The 16,337-nt window shown below is 40.7% G+C and overlaps 1 protein-coding gene across 3 annotated transcripts in view; it reads left to right on the top strand.

Moving 5' to 3' along the window:
• dennd1b (DENN/MADD domain containing 1B) overlaps positions 1 to 16,337 on the top strand; it is a 296,649-nt gene that overhangs the window by 214,847 nt on the left and 65,465 nt on the right. For all 3 annotated transcript variants that reach the window (XM_078218144.1, XM_078218142.1, XM_078218143.1), the window contains one exon: positions 12,099 to 12,224. In XM_078218144.1, coding sequence (XP_078074270.1) covers positions 12,099 to 12,224 — 126 coding nt within the window. The remainder of the gene's footprint in view (positions 1 to 12,098; positions 12,225 to 16,337) is intronic.

Raw genomic sequence — 16,337 nt, 5'->3', positions numbered from 1 at the left:
TAAGGTACAGAATGAAGCCATGTAAAAATGAGTTGTTGGAAATGCCCTATTAGTTACAAGTTTTTTTCCAGTCTCCTCACTTGTACCCACTGTATATTCCTTAGTTGGTAGCTTTTGGCAGCCACTGCTGTGGCCTCACTGCAGGGAGTAGGCTGTGGCCATGGCAACTTGAAGATAAATAGTTTGCTTCCAGTATAATTCACGACTATTCATTCTGATTACTTAATGAATGATTGTTGGGGCATTTGAAATGCAGACCCACTTATTCTTGCCACTGGTGGGCTGCATGTTGTGGTATTTCCATTATACAAAAGTCTTCTGGCTTGGCTGTTTCCTCCGTTGTGCTAGTTCAATAAGCTGATGGTGCATGTCAGGAATTCACTCGTCAGCAATTTCACCAAAACGACCGCAATGTTGGAACAGCTACCCTGTTTTTAAACCCATTGAAATTAATAGTGTGCACGGCTGTTATTTGGGTGTCCTGTCCGATTTAGCATCATAGAAATCTGTTGAGTCTGCATATCTTCTGCACAGGGTAGAGAATGATTACACCAAACGTGTTCTTACAAGATATCAGTTAGAAGAGAAAGCAACTTTACAGCTTTCAGCAGCACGATGGCACAGTGGTTAGCACTGCTGCCTCACAGTGCCAGGGACCCGGGTTCAATTCCGGCCTTGGGTCACTGTCTGTGTGGAGTTTGCACATTCTCCTCATGTCTGCTTGGGTTTCCTCCGGGTGCTCCGGTCTCCTCCCACAGTCCAAAGATGTGCAGGTTAGGTTGATTGGCCATGCTAAATTGCCCCTTAGTGTTAGGGAGACTAGCTAGGATAAATACATGGGGTTACAGGGTGGGATTGTTGTCAGTGCAGACTCGATGGGCCGAATGGCCTCCTCCTGCACTGTAGGATTCTATGATTTTAAAATGTTGCCTGTCGCATATCCTGGTGTAACTGCTTCAGTGTTTTCCAAATGTGATTTCACTTGTCTTAAACCGATATCTGCAACTAAATCATGTTCAATTTGGTGTAATTCAGGTGCAGCGAGATTCTAAGTGTCCTGTTTCCGTTCTCCACAGCACCCCAACTTCGTGTTGTCTAGAACATTGTGAAATAATCTTGAATAGGTTACAATCTCAATGCCACGTGGATCATAGCAAGTTCTGTTATGAACAGTGTGTATTGGACTCAGTGCTTCCCATGGGTTAAACACCATCGACTGGGGAGCATTAAGAAGTAATCAAGTGGCTGGAGATCAGCACACACTGTGGCCCCAATCCTATTCCAACTGAGCTCTTCAAAGCTGTTGCACTTTTGCTCACCGCTAGACTCCATGCACTCATTCTATGGCTCCAGAAGGAAAAAGAATTCCCACCATCCACTCCTCGCACAAAATCAACTTCGATGGACAAAAAGTGTTCCCCCACCAGGTCCTGTTTTCTGAACTCTAAAATGGTTAGTGTTCCAAGTGGAGGATGAAGGGAACACTTCAGCAACATGCTGAAGTTCTCCTTGAAGCAATGAGTAATTGACAATGATTCGCTACCAATTGTTCAAAATGGCGACAACTTGTCCATTAAGCTGCATTGCTTTTTTAATGATGGCTCAGAGAGGCGGCAGAAAAGAAAATGATGCAAATCCTGGATCCTACTGCCTCGTAGACATCCTGCCCCATATGTGCTAAATGATCTGTGGGTCAGGAATCGACCGGTATGGTCACATAGCAGAAACTCTCAGCTCTTGAGTAGATGTCATCCTACAACTGAGGGACAGTTGACGACAAGGAAACTGAATTGTGATTTCCATCCAAAAACCAAATACAATGCACAAGGTGTGTTGCAGGATTGGTGACAGCTCCCCTGGGCAAAGTAGTGAAAGATAGTGGCAAGCTGGGCCGCTATGGAAATATCCTCAATTACCATGGTGGTCAGCCTGCCAGTACACCCAACTAATTTTGTCATGTTGATATATAACTAAATTAGCCAACCGCACTGCTTCTGCATGTCTTTGATATGGAAGAGAGCACACACAAACACACATAATATCACTCAGAAGCCAGGTCATTGCAGTGGTGCGCAGTTGGGTTTGTACACAGATCAACTTGGATAATAGCAATCACACAAGAGCATAAGAATCAGGAATTGGAGTAGAGCATTTGGCTGCTCAGGCTAGCTCCATCATTCGATAAGGTCATGGCTGATCTATTGGGACCTCAGCTCCACTTTCATGTCCATCCCCAATAACTCTTGACTCCTTGGTTGATCAACAATCTATCTAACTCGGCCTTGAATACATTCAATGACCCAAATGTTTTGAGGTGTTTAACCCTTTTACCCAAAACATCTAATGTCCAAATTCTCAATTTATAATAATGGGGCACTCAGTCGTACATAACCTAACAAGGTACAAACGACAAGTATTTATGAATTAAGTAGAATTTATTCTGCAAAAGCACTAAAAACAGCTTAGAAGTTTCTTATTCCTCAAGGCTCTCAGATTATTTAAATGCTGCCAGCATTGATGGTGCCGGTCCTCTTCTGTTTCTGAAGTAATACTGAACTGTGTTACAGAAGAATTATACCATGGAAGCAATGGTGAAACTGTGCCCACAAAGACTTGGAGTTTCCAACTTTTATTCCTAATTCTAACAGTTCCTCTTCCCTTATTAGGGAATAGTCCTTTCATTGACTTAGTGTTACAGACAGTAGAGAGATGTGCAAACTGTGCCTATTGCCCCTTACCACCTGTTCCAAAGCAGAAAGTGCTCCGAACTACTCTTTGAAGTATGCGGTTTCACGGTTTCCCAATCCCTCATTTTGCATGATCCAATTTGCTAATAATCTGCAGTAAACTCGCATAATGATAAACTCAGAAGGTAGCTCCCAGACAGTGTCAACCCTATGGTCATGTGACCTGTAGCAGCCATCATTTTTGGTTCAGCAGAAAGTCAGTTTTGTACAATGGCAGAAGAATAAAATCCTAGATTTATTTTCAGAGTCATAGAATTCCGACAGTACAGAAGAGACCATTCAGCTCGAGTCTGCCCTGAGTCTCTGACAGACCGTCTTACCTAGGCTCTCTCCCCCACCCTATCCCTGTAAACCCACACATTTCCCATGGGTAATCTGTGATAATGCTGTCTGTAATGAAATGTATTTATATCATGTTTCCTGTGAGGGGTATGTTTAAAATTCAGTTTAAATTTACATGGTGCCATTTATCTGCACCAGACAGCTCACATGTTGAGAATGCAGGCTAATGATTAATTTTAGCTTGGGATGTGTTTGTTTTAATCTGAGTTAATGCATTTTTTTTTGTTTTGGTTTTTCCCCTGAGGTTTCAGAATAGGGTTTTGATTAGGTTGATTGACAGAGGCAGAGTTGTGTGAATGGGCAGAACTGAGCTTGCAGGAAAAACATACAGTTCTCTTTTATTTTAGAACAGAAGCAAGAGGTCGCTTTCTGTCTCTCCCTCTCTCTATGGAGACTGCTGTTTGGGGTTATTAGAAGACAGGTGTGTCTCTGTCTGTCTGTCTTCTCTCTCTCCCCAAAGGCTCTCGGACTATTAACAAGTACATGCACATATGCCTGGGGGTTACTATCTGATTTAGAAGAGAGGTTTTAAGTCTGTATGAGGAATATTCCTTGAATTGGAGCTCTTAGAGCTAGGTTACTAGTTAAGAACTATATCTTGTCATGTTTAATTATTGTTCAATTGGTAAATGTTAAGCTAATTCACTTAGTATAGTTAAATTGTGTGGTTAAATAAAGTGTGTTTTGATCAAAGCTTCCTTGTGTGTCAATAGAATCACACCTGGAATGAATCTATCACTCCATATCTTCAGATTAATGCCAAAATGACAAATAGTTGGGACTAGTCTAACTTAATATACCTTGGGGTTTCTGATCTCGTACCCTAACAAATCCATCTAACCTACACATCTTGGGACACTAAGGGGAAATTTAGCATGGCCAATCCACCTAACCTGCACATCTTTGGACTGTGGGAAGAAACCCACGCACACAGTCAGTCAAGGCTGGAATTGAACCTGGGTCCTTGGAGCTATGAGGCAGCAGCGCAAACCACTGCGCCATCGTGCCATATTGCATGGGACCCAACATTAAGGTGAGGGTCATCTGATGCCACCCCACCTCTGGAACCAGATTCATGTAGGGATGAAACTAATGTCCACCATTTACTTCATTTGGGCCCCAGGAATTGCATTCCATCGTGAACAATGACACGTTATTGTAGATGCAGAGCAGTTGTCTAAACAATGCCACATCCTCATCAATAATACAAGCTGCTGTAGTCCATTCACACAAAACACAATAACCTATTCCATGGAACTTAAGAAAAAATGTTAATGGTGGTTCCTAGCAAGATATTTAGATGAAGTATACATATTCTGTCCTAGAAATATGGTGAGTAAACAAAAATGTAATAAAAATATATGGTCCTTGTTTAAACATAATGTTTCATACTAATTCAAGCTGCTGAGTTCAAACCTTTTGCTTATTTCTGTAAAGCTGACTGAGGCTTTGCATTGTACAGAGTATAATTAAAACAAATGAACCCAGATTTTTTTGCACCTTTAAAATCATTTGGTTCATCAAGTTCCTCGCAAGGAGCTGCCTTCCTGTCCCCAGGCTGCCTTAACTCTTTATCGTCTCACTCGCAGAAATTCAAACTGAGCTATTTAAAAAAAGATGGCTCAGGTACAATCCTAAAATGTTACTTAAAGCCAACATAGAACCCTAGAAATTATTAGTTTTCTCCAAAAAGTACATTCCTTCGCTCTCTGAGGAAGAGAATTGTGCACACTCGTGACCCTCTGAAAGAAGAGAAATTCTCCTCTTAAATGGGAAACGCCAAATTTTTTAACTGTGTTCTAGAACTAAAGTTCTAGACTTCCCCAAAAGGGGGAACATCCTCCCTGTATCCACCCTGTCAAGTTCCTTATCCCAAGTCTTGGATGTTTCAATTTGTTCAGCTCTCATTCTTCTCGTATCGGCATAGTCCCAACCTGTCCTCATAAGCTAACTCTTTCATCCCAGGAATCAATCAATTGGACCTTTTCTGAACTGCTCCGAATGCAATTATATCCTTCCTTAAGTAAAGAGACTAAAACTGTACACAGTAACCCAAATGTGCTGCAACACTTCCCTACCTTTGTACTCTATTCCCCTTGCAATAAACAGCAACATTCTATGTGTCTTTCTAATCATTTACTGCACGTGCTTACCAGCTTTTTGTGATTTATGAACCAGGACACCCAGGTCTATCTGTACCATAGAGTTCTACAGTCTCTTTCCATTTAAATAATATACTCATTTAATTTTCTTGCTGCTGAAGTGGACAAGTTCACATTTTTGCAAATTAAAATCCACCTGCTAATATCTTATATTAAGTTAGACTAGATCCCAACTATTTGTCATTTTGGTATTAATGTGAGAAAATGGTGTTTCACTCCAGATGTGATTCTATTCATTTAACCCAACTTAATCCTTCTGTTGACTCTACCTTCTCTTGGCAACTTAATTTCCTCCCCATCTTTCTGTCAGCAGCAAATGTAGCTCCCATAAATTCACTCCCTTCATCCAAGTCATTGATATAGATTATAAATAGTTGAGGCCCCAGCACGGATGCCTGTGGCACTCCACTGTTAATAGTTTGCTCACCTGAATGTGACCCATTTATCCTTACTCTGCATTTCTGCTCACTAGTCAGTCCTTTATCCACGCTCATATGTTACCCCCTACACCTTAAACTCTGATTCTGTATTGTACCATTTGATGTAGCACCTTTATTGCATGCCTTTTGGAAATACAAATACATCACATTTACAGGTTTCTTTTTATCCATCTTGCATGTTACTTCCTGAAAGAGCTCTAATAAGTGAGTCAAACACAATTTCCCTTTCACAAAACCATCTTGACTGCCTGATTATTTTATGATTTTCTAAATGCCCTGCTATTACCACCTTAATAATGCATTCTAGCATTTTCCCAATGACAGATGTTAGGCTAACTGACCTGTAGTTACCTGCTTTCGGTCTCCCTCCTTTCTTGGTATTTGTCAGTAATTTTCCAATCTGCTGGGATCCTTCCAGATGCTGGGGAATTATCAAAGCTCACAACCAATGCATCCACTATCTCTGCAATCACATCTTTAATGACAGTGAACACAGACATAAAACACCTGTTGATGTTTCCACCATTTCCTTGTTCTCCATTATTACTCACCTAGTCTTACCTTTCAAGGGACCAATAGTCACTTCAGTTACTCTTTTCTTTTTTGAATATTTATAGAAACTCTTGTGTTGCCTTTTTTATATTTCTAGCTCGCTTTCTATTCTACTCTAACTTGTCCCATTTTTATTTAGCCATTCTTTGCTGGCTTCTTAAATCTATCCAGACTTCTGACTTACCAGCAATCTTTGCAGAATTGTACAGTGTTTCTGCCCCAGTTAACCATGGATGACACATCCTTCTCTGAGAGTCTTTCTTTGTCAATCGAATATATTGTTGCTAAGGGTTAAGAAATATCTTTTTCAATGTCTGCCACTGGTTTTTGAATGTCCTACGTTTTAACCTATTTTCCCAGTTCACTTGAGCCACCTCTGTCCTCATATGCATGTAATCGTCTTTATTTAAGTTTAAGACACTAATCTTAGACCCATATTTCTCATCCTCCAACTCGATGTGAAAATCTATCATTTTATGATCACGGTTGCCTCAAGGCTCCTTTACAATGAAGCCATTAATTAATCTTGTCTCATTGTGCATTACCAAGTCTTAAGAAGCCTGCTTTCTGATTGACACTAAAATGTACTATTAAAAAGAAAAGGTCCCAAATACACTCTTGTGACTTGTCTTCCAGGTTACCTTTGCCAATTTGATTTATAGAATCAATATGAAGATTAAAATTATGGTTATTGCAGACCCTTTATTACTAGCTGCCATTATTTAGAACATAGAACAGTACAGCACAGAACAGGCCCTTCGGCCCACGATGTTGTGCCGAGCTTTATCTGAAACCAAGATCAAGCTATCCCACTCCCTATCATCCTGGTGTGCTCCATGTGCCTATCCAATAACCGCTTAAATGTTCCTAAAGTGTCTGACTCCACTATCACTGCAGGCAGTCCATTCCACACCCCAACCACTCTCTGCGTAAGGAACCTACCTCTGATATCCTTCCTGTATCTCCCACCACGAACCCTATAGTTATGCCCCCTTGTAATAGCTCCATCCACCCGAGGAAATAGTCTTTGAACGTTCACTCTATCTATCCCCTTCATCATTTTATAAACCTCTATTAAGTCTCCCCTCAGCCTCCGACTCCAGAGAGAACAGCCCTAGCTCCCGCAACCTTTCCTCATAAGACCTACCCTCCAAACCAGGCAGCATCCTGGTAAATCTCCTCTGCACTCTTTCCAGCGCTTCCACATCCTTCCTATAGTGAGGTGACCAGAACTGCACACAATACTCCAAATGTGGTCTCACCAAGGTCCTGTACAGTTGCAGCATAACCCCACGGCTCTTAAACTCCAACCCCCTGTTAATAAAAGCTAACACACTATAGGCCTTCTTCACAGCTCTATCCACTTGAGTGGCAACCTTTAGAGATCTGTGGATACGAACCCCAAAATCTCTCTGTTCCTCCACAGTCTTCAGAACCCTACCTTTGACCCTGTAATCCACATTTAAATTAGTCCTACCAAAATGAATCACCTCACGTCTCAGGGTTAAACTCCATTTGCCATTTTTCAGCCCAGCTTTGCATCCTATCTATGTCTCTTTGCAGCCTACAACAGCCCTCCACCTCATCCACTACTCCACCAATCTTGATGTCATCAGCAAATTTACTGATCCACCCTTCAGCCCCCTCCTCTAAGTCATTAATAAAAATCACAAAGAGCAGAGGACCAAGCACTGATCCCTGCGGCACTCCGCTAGCAACCTGCCTCCAATCCGAAAATTTTCCATCGACCACCACCCTCTGTCTTTGATCAGACAGCCAGTTACCTATCCAATCGGCCAACTTTCCCTCTATCCCACACCTCCTCACTTTCTTCCTGAATACTGTTCTGCAGTGTTGCTACTGCTAAGAGGCCTATAATCTACTCTCATGAGGGACTTCTTATCTTTTCTATTCATTATCTCTACCCAAATTGATTCTGCATGTTGATCTTCTAAACTAAAGTCATCTCTCTCTGAATAGAACGTTGAATACAGGAGTTGGAATGTCTTGTTGAAGTTGTACAAGACATGGGTAAGGCCACACTTGGAATACTGTGTACAATTCTGGTCACCCTATTACAGAAAGAATATTATTAAACTAGAAAGAGTGCAGAAAAGATTTACTAGGATGCTACCGGGACTTGATGGATTGAGTTATAAGGAGAGGCTGGATAGACTGGGACTTTTTTCTCTGGAGCGTAGGAGGCTGAGGGGTGATCTTATAGAGGCTATAAAATAATGAGGGGCACAGATCAGCTGGATAGTCAATATCTTTTCCCAAAGGTAGGGGAGTCTAAAACTAGAGGGCATAGGTTTAAGGTGAGAGGGGAGAGATACAAAAGTGCCCAGAGGGGCAATTTTTTCACAGAGGGTGGTGAGTGCCTGGAACAAGCTGCCAGAGGTAGTGGTAGAGGCGGGTACAATTTTGTCTTTTAAAAAGCATTTAGACAGTTCCATGGGTAAGATGGGTATTAGAGGGATTTGGGCCAAATGTGGGCAATTGGGATTAGCTTACGGGTTTTAAAAAGAAGGGTGGCATGGACAAGTTGGACCGAAGGGCCTGTTTCCATGCTGTAAACCTCTATGACTCTCTAATGTAATAATGTAATCTCTAATTAGCTAAGTTACCCTCCCAACTATTCCCAACTTATCATATTTCCAAAATGTCAAATACCCTTGAATATTTAGGTCCTGACTTTGGTCACCTTACAACCAATAACATCCACCAGCAGGCTTGTCCTGCAAGTTCAAGATAGACTCCAGGAAACAAATCCTGGAATTTTACTTGTTTACGAAAGTTCAGGTCCTCGGATAAGGAAACATCACTTAAGGAAACCTTCCCTAAAATTCAGGAAATATTTTTTATTTAAGGGAGAAGTTTATTCAGGGTTTTAAAAAAGAAATTAAAACTTCCAATTAGAGAGGATTAGACAACACAATTTCTTGTTGTAAGACTTTTAATGTAACAAAAGACAAAAAAAACACTTTAACCTATCTTTGTAGGCAACTTATTTTAAACCACAAAACAGAACATTCCCTATTCAGTTACCACAACTGAAAGTACACTTCATAGATATGCTTAATACTGTCTGTTAAGTATTCTCCCTGAACCAATCCAAGGTAGTGCTTAGCTCCCGAGGATTTGCTTCTGTTATTTTCCTTTCTTATCCTCAGAACTTTTCATCTGAGAACTATTTTCACAGTGAGACTATTTTTCTCCCTTGGAGGTTCTTCCTCTAGCACAACCAAGGCAAATCTCCCAGCATTGTAAATACATTGTAGCTTCTTCCCAGTAAAACAATCCGGGCCACCTCTAATCGCTAACAATCAAACCATGCAGGCTTGCCGTCAGGTAGACTTAGAACAGGTCACATGACCCTCTTCATTTTTCACCTTAACTTAAAGACATAATTCTAAAACATAACTATTTTATACACTGCACAATTATAACACCATGCAAACATTTGACATCTCTGTCCAGAATGGTTTCCAAAAACAAGTTTTATCGTGAAAACCAGAGAAATTAGCAACATGTCAAATGATTTCAGTCGTCCCAAATTTGAAAGATATACCTCATGCCCCCTGACTCTTCTAGTAAACTTGGTTAAAATGACAAGAGGTTCTGATTTGAAAATTATGCTGTTGTCCTCACCAAAGAGAAAAATCCTTAGTTGCTATTGTGCACCTATTTCTCATGATGACAGAGGTTCAGAGGCAAGAGCTATTTTGTCTGCTCTCCTCTGTAATAGAGGAGACATAAACCACAAAACACAAACCTACTGGGCACTTTACCCCAAGTGAAGACTGCTGATTATCATGCTACAATGTTCAAATGTGAGATTGAAGTACATTATCATCTCAACAATGTGCCCTTGTTTTCTGTCCCTTTTCCATTTCAATAGGACAGCTCGTAAATTTTTTAAAAATTAAGTGAACATGAAAGAAAAAAGTATTAATATAACAATGGATTTGTAGTGTAATTTGAAGCAAAATGACTCGTACCAAGTTGTCACTGAGGTGATAATTTTTACTTGCGCCAGTTCTGCCTAAAGAAGCAGTGATTTGTCATTGGGAAGTTCTTAGATTAAGCGGGATATTATGAATATTCCAAAATTCTGGAACTTGCCTTTGGGATGCAATTTATAAGTTTTCCTGTCAGTGAGTTTCCAGTAAAATCGTTATACTCCATTGACGATGATATTTCTTCCAGGGTACTTTGCCAAACTTTGCCCTTTTAATAAAAAATGCTTTATTCCAGACAGTGATGCTAGTGGAATCTACCCTTGTGCACAGGTGTTGTTTTGTTGCACCAATTAAAATTGATCAGACTGAGAATATTGATATATCATTGCTTGATGGTTTGCAGAATGAAGCCATAGTGCAGTGTCAATTAAAAGAGCACAGAGAATTCGGTGAATTTGTATGTTCTTTAACCTTTCTCACCGCGGCAGTATAGATTATGTACTTCACAACCTGTGCTGAAGTTAATTGAAAAAAACTTAATGAGCTTTGGTACATGCAGTCAGAACACTAAATGAATTGGATTTCCAGACTTTCATCTGTAGCTATCAAGCCTTGATGTAAATTGAAAAGATCACAGCTATTGGGAAAAGACCTATATTGTAAAGTCCTTTCTGCATAGATTATGAACATCATAACTCAATGATTTTTCCATAAAAATATGGCTATAATTGGACCCTATGGGGGTCCATTTCTTTGATCAGATCACAGTAACTGTGACTTTACACTGAAAAATGTCACTGCTGTAAAGGTTTATCACCTGTAGAGCTTGGTTTTCTCTGATGCCTTGTACTGTGCTGGTTATCTTTATTAAAGAAGTATAATGAGTAATTAGACAGCAATTATTATTGAAGCAGAAAAGGAAGTTGTGTTCAATACTTGAACAACAATGGATATATTTTCTCATTATTCTTGCCTTGCATTTGAGACCATTGGCGATTTTCTCTCGTGCTGTATATTTCATTGTTTAACATGCAATTTAATTCTTCCTGATATTTTCTTAGTGAAATTTTGGTCTTGTTTTATTACGCAGCAGGTGTTTCTTTTAGTTAACGGAACTCTATCTCATTTCTGCTTTATTGTGGTCTGCATAATTTCTCGGGCCTTGGAAGAAAAGCTTCAATCTCTGGAGTTATTCTGATGTGAAGAAATGTTTGCAGAATACTGCATCTATCAATAAAAAATTGCACTTGATGAAAAGAACAACTTTACAAGTTTTTATTTTGTCTGGACATATTAACATTTACTGCATTCTAGATATGATGGCATATGTTGTATTACTCCAGCAAATGTCTGAAAAGTTCGTTAGCTCATGAAAAATATAGTGCAAGTCAATTGGATTCAAAATCTTGAGAAAACTCTTACAACATTTACCTTATAAAACATAGAAATTAGAAGCAGGAGTAGGTCATTTCTTTTGTATGTCCTTGTCAATCATGTGGTTGGCACAGTGGATCACACTGCTGCCTCACAGTGCCAGGGATCTGTGTTCGATTCCCGGCTTGAGTCACTGTCTGTGCGGAGTCTGCACTTTCTCCCCGTGTCTGCGTGGGTTTCCTCCCACAGTCTGAAGGATGTGCTGGTTAGGTGCATTGATCATGTTAAATTCTTCCTCAGTGTTCCCAAACAGGTGTCGGAGTGTGGCGACTGGGGGATTTTCACAGTAACTTCATTGCCGTGTTAATGTAAGCTTAGTTGTGATATAAATAAATAAATGTGCTGTTTAATATTATAACAGCAGGCACCTAGAGAAGGATATTGTCTTTGTTTTGCGTAAATTTTCAGGTTATTTTATCTTCAAACCATGTTAATTTAATATTTCCTTCCTTTGTACAGGTCTCATCCTTGAAATACAAGTTGAAGAAGCAATCAACAGCCACTGGTGATGGGGTAGCAAGGGCTTTTCTTAAGGCACAGGCAGCACTATTTGGCTCCTATAGGGATGCACTTCGATATAAACCTGTAAGTATTTTCGGAATCTCTATTCTTCTGTTGGTTTAATCAGAGAGTTGATAAGTGAGTAATATATATATTGGTCCCTGTAACTTTATCATGTTTATGGTTCAGTGTAGTTTTTACTGGTGTTCTTCTCACTTGCATCTGATCTTCAATCTGCAGTTGTGGGAACAGAATGGTCTAGTCTCTTTGCTGCTTATGCTTGTTAACAGTTGCTCCTTGTAGAATCATGGAATAGAATTATAGAACCCACACGGTGCAGAAGGAGACCATCTGGCCCATCGCGTCTGCACCGACAACAATCCCACCCAGGCCCTATCACCGTAACCCACGTATTTATTCTGATAATCCTCTTGACACTCATGGTCAATTTAGCATGGTCAATCAACCTAACCGGCACATCTTTGGAGCATCCGGAGGAAACCCACACAGACACGGGGAGAACGTGCAAACTCCACACCGACAGTGACCAGAGGCTGGAATTGAACCTGGCTCCCAGGCGCTGTGAGGCAGAAGTGCTAACAACTGTGCCAGCATGCCACACACAATGCAGCTGCTGGAGGTTTGATCTGACCTACAGCAAACAAACTTTCAACTTCTTACAGTCATTAAGGTGCAGTTTTTTTGTTTGCGTTTTCTGGGGTGGAAACCTGCCTGGTGACTGAAGAAAGCTCCATGACTTCAACGTGTCGATCTTGAGCTGTATAATAGGCCATACTGTGCCGTGGTATAAGGCCTCCACCTATTTAAACTTGTAGTTACATTAATCGATGCAGCTGCATTTGTACTAAAAAACCTATGTGCCTCATCTAAATTGTCTGATAAGTGTTAAAGACTGAAAGATGTTTTTGGGATTATCTGTTAGAAAAGGACCAGGTGAGAGAGAGCGAGATTTCTTTAAGGAACTTGAGGATCTGGTGGATAAAGTGGAGATGATGCAGATTTTTCTTTTCATCAAGATTTCAGGAAGGCATTTGACATTATCCCACATCATGTAATTCACCAAGTGCTGCCCATGGGTTAGAGAGAAAAATATGAAGCTGGAAAAGTATGGCTACAAGGGATGCATGTGCATCATTTGGTTAATTTGTGTTCAGTGTTCCACAAGATAGGAGAATGGGGTTAAGCTTTTGTCACTTTTTAATGAGGGATGGATGTAAGTGTTCACCACATAATGAAAAATTATGCTGCAATGTCACCTGCTGTGCCCTCCAGCCTCAGAAAAATTCTTTATCTCTGCCACTAACTTTGATTTGTAGTTTAACTGAGATACAGTCTTGGTCACCTGATAAACCCAAAGTTGTATCAGTCATAGTTGAAGTTGTGTCTGAGTTTACCCTGAGCAAGAAGGCTTATATGCAAACAAACATACCTATGAATTAGGATTTGGAGTAGGTCATTCAATCCCTACATCCTGTTCTGCCATTCAGAAAAATCATGGCTCATCTGATTGCGGCCTCCAATCCACATTCCACCTACTCCTTTGACTCCCTTGATAGCGATCCACTGCAAGGAGAGGTACACTGATACAGTGTCGATGGTGAAATAAGAAAGAGGAAAACTAGGTCAGCAAACTTTCAGCAGTTTTAATATGCCACAAAGCAAAATACAGCTGAAAGTTGATGTATTGGCCTCGACATGTCTATCAGTTGACTGAAAGGGAGAGCTCTGATAATGTAGCTTATGTAAAGAACTCCCACAATGTTGCCAATTATTATGCAATCTTGTCAAACTGTTTTCATCCCTGCTTTAAATCATAAGTGAACACAGAATTCCGAAAAAGTATAAGCACAGAAACATCCTCCCTTTTCTTTGAGAGCTGCCTGCAGTCTGTGAAGAATAACGTGAATATGTTTGAAACTGTTCTCAGTACACCATATCTTTTACTCCCTCCTCTTTGGACCTTGGTGTCCAGATTCCTTTATGCATTTTATGTCATACTTCAGATGAAATTGCTTCACCAAGCAGTCATTTTAAAAAAAAATCTGGTTCCCCTTTCTTCCTCGGAATTTGGCTGTCCTTCAGTATCTGTCCCAGATATACAACCCTTGTCATTTGATGCTGACAGCCCATTCAGATGGTGGGAGTGTTACCCAAACCTATTGGTCTTCTCAGTGTACATCTAAAGACGTGTACTACCACTCACTATCATCTCCAGCCTCTACTTCGTCTCTGAAGTTCCTTACGGGTTTATTTCCCTCACTAAGACAATGGTTACTAACGTCAATTTTGGTGATATTACCACCACATGGAGCAAGATCACCATGGACCAGAACTATTCTGATTCGTGCAGCTCAACTATTATCTGGATGAACCCATTGACTTGTTAAGACAGCTGATTTTTCATTTCGTTACAATTTGATAATTACAACAACTTCCTTACTTTTAAATAGTTTGAAACATTTTTAAAATAATAAACACGGTATATCTGCAGGATTGATTAGAGTTCTTACCTTTTCCAATGCAGTTCAAAGCAGTGATTGTAAAGAATGGAAGATGGCCATGGGATGGGGAGGGAAGTGGAGGGCGAGATGGTGTCCTTCAAAGTGATAGGGAAATTGTCATTATCAAATATGTCCATTGAGGTGAAAGAGTGCAGTAATTTTAATGCACTCTGTCATTGAAAACTGGAATGAAGGATGTGAATATCCAAATGATTTGGCTGTTGCTCCCTTACTATCCTGTGGCCATTTTAATACTTTTGTTTTCTCTATTGAGGCTCCTAGCTCAGGTAAGTGTGTCATGAACACATGTAATTGATGATCCTGTAATGTAGGTGGGACCCTGTGGGTATATTAATGGGCCACTGGGCAGAGCATTCAAAGCACATGCACTGTTCAGTCAGACTTGGCAGGCAGGAAGTGGAGGGATTAGTGGGTATGTGTAAAAATTAATTTTGTGACGAACATTTGGACCACTGTTACCCCAAGCATTGCTCCATCACCCCCGAAGGCAATTCCAACAACTTATCCATGTGCTGCAGACAACTTTCCGATCCCACTCTCTGAAGTCACATTTCAGACAGGCAGCTCAACCCATATGTTATTCAGTCCCATCAGTAAAAGGGGCCATGCCTTTTGAGGGGCAAAACTGCATCAGTCTGTTGCCCAAATGCCCCAAGAGTTAAAATCTCACCTAACATGCCTGAGTTGCTGATGTTGCTGAAATGTGAATGCCACATATTTGTATTATGCGTCTATAAAACGGAGCATTCGTATACCAAGGGCAAGTGAATGGGGTCCATTTAATCTCGCTGCACTTTTAAGCTACAGATTCATCCATCTCACTTATGAACCAAAATATGAAATCTGTGAAGAAGTAAAGTGATTCTGTTAACAAGGCTTCCATCTCTCTGTTAAAAAATGCACATTACATTTATGGTCAAGATTGACATTTTAAAACTCCTTGCTATCTAATTCCACGATGGGGATCCTTTGCATCTTGCGGCACCATTATTGGCTTTATTGAGAGTGAAGCATTGAGTCAGCCTGGAGTCTGATCTGGAATCATTCTCCCATGAGAGTTCCCCACTGCTGTAGTGTGTACAAATACAGAGGTGGTGGTTGCTTTATTTTCTGGGCTAACAAGTGACGTGATCAAAGGAATCCTTGACCATCCATGATGCATTAACCATCCTCAATCTCTGCCCCCACCATCCTCAATTGTTTCTTGCTTATATAAACACCCTCTTTTCGCTCATTTATTGGTGGCTGTACCACTTACCGCCTCGGGCCCACTCTCTGGAATGCCTTCCTTCACCCCCCCCCCCCCCCCCCCCCTGCTTTTCCATCCTCCCCTACTCCTTTAAGGCCAAATTTGAAATGCCAATCAGCACCCATTCATAGAAACTAGAAGCAGGAGTAGGCCATTCGGCCCTTTGAGCCTGCTCTGCCATTCATTTTGATCATGACTGATCATCGAATTTAATATCCTGATTTTTTTCCCCCTTATCCCCCTCCCCCCATATTCCCTTTAGCCCCAAAAAGCGATATCTAATTTCTTCTTGAAATCAGACAATGTTTTGGCCTCAACTACTTTCTGTGGTCATGAATTCCACACATTCACCACCCTCTTGTTGCCTTCGAATGCAATTGTCAGTGGGTGATGAATTGCAGTCAA

This window comes from Mustelus asterias, chromosome 8, assembly GCF_964213995.1.
Source record: "Mustelus asterias chromosome 8, sMusAst1.hap1.1, whole genome shotgun sequence".
Classification (NCBI taxonomy): Eukaryota; Metazoa; Chordata; class Chondrichthyes; order Carcharhiniformes; family Triakidae; genus Mustelus; species Mustelus asterias.
This window is presented reverse-complemented; position numbering and strand designations above follow the sequence as displayed.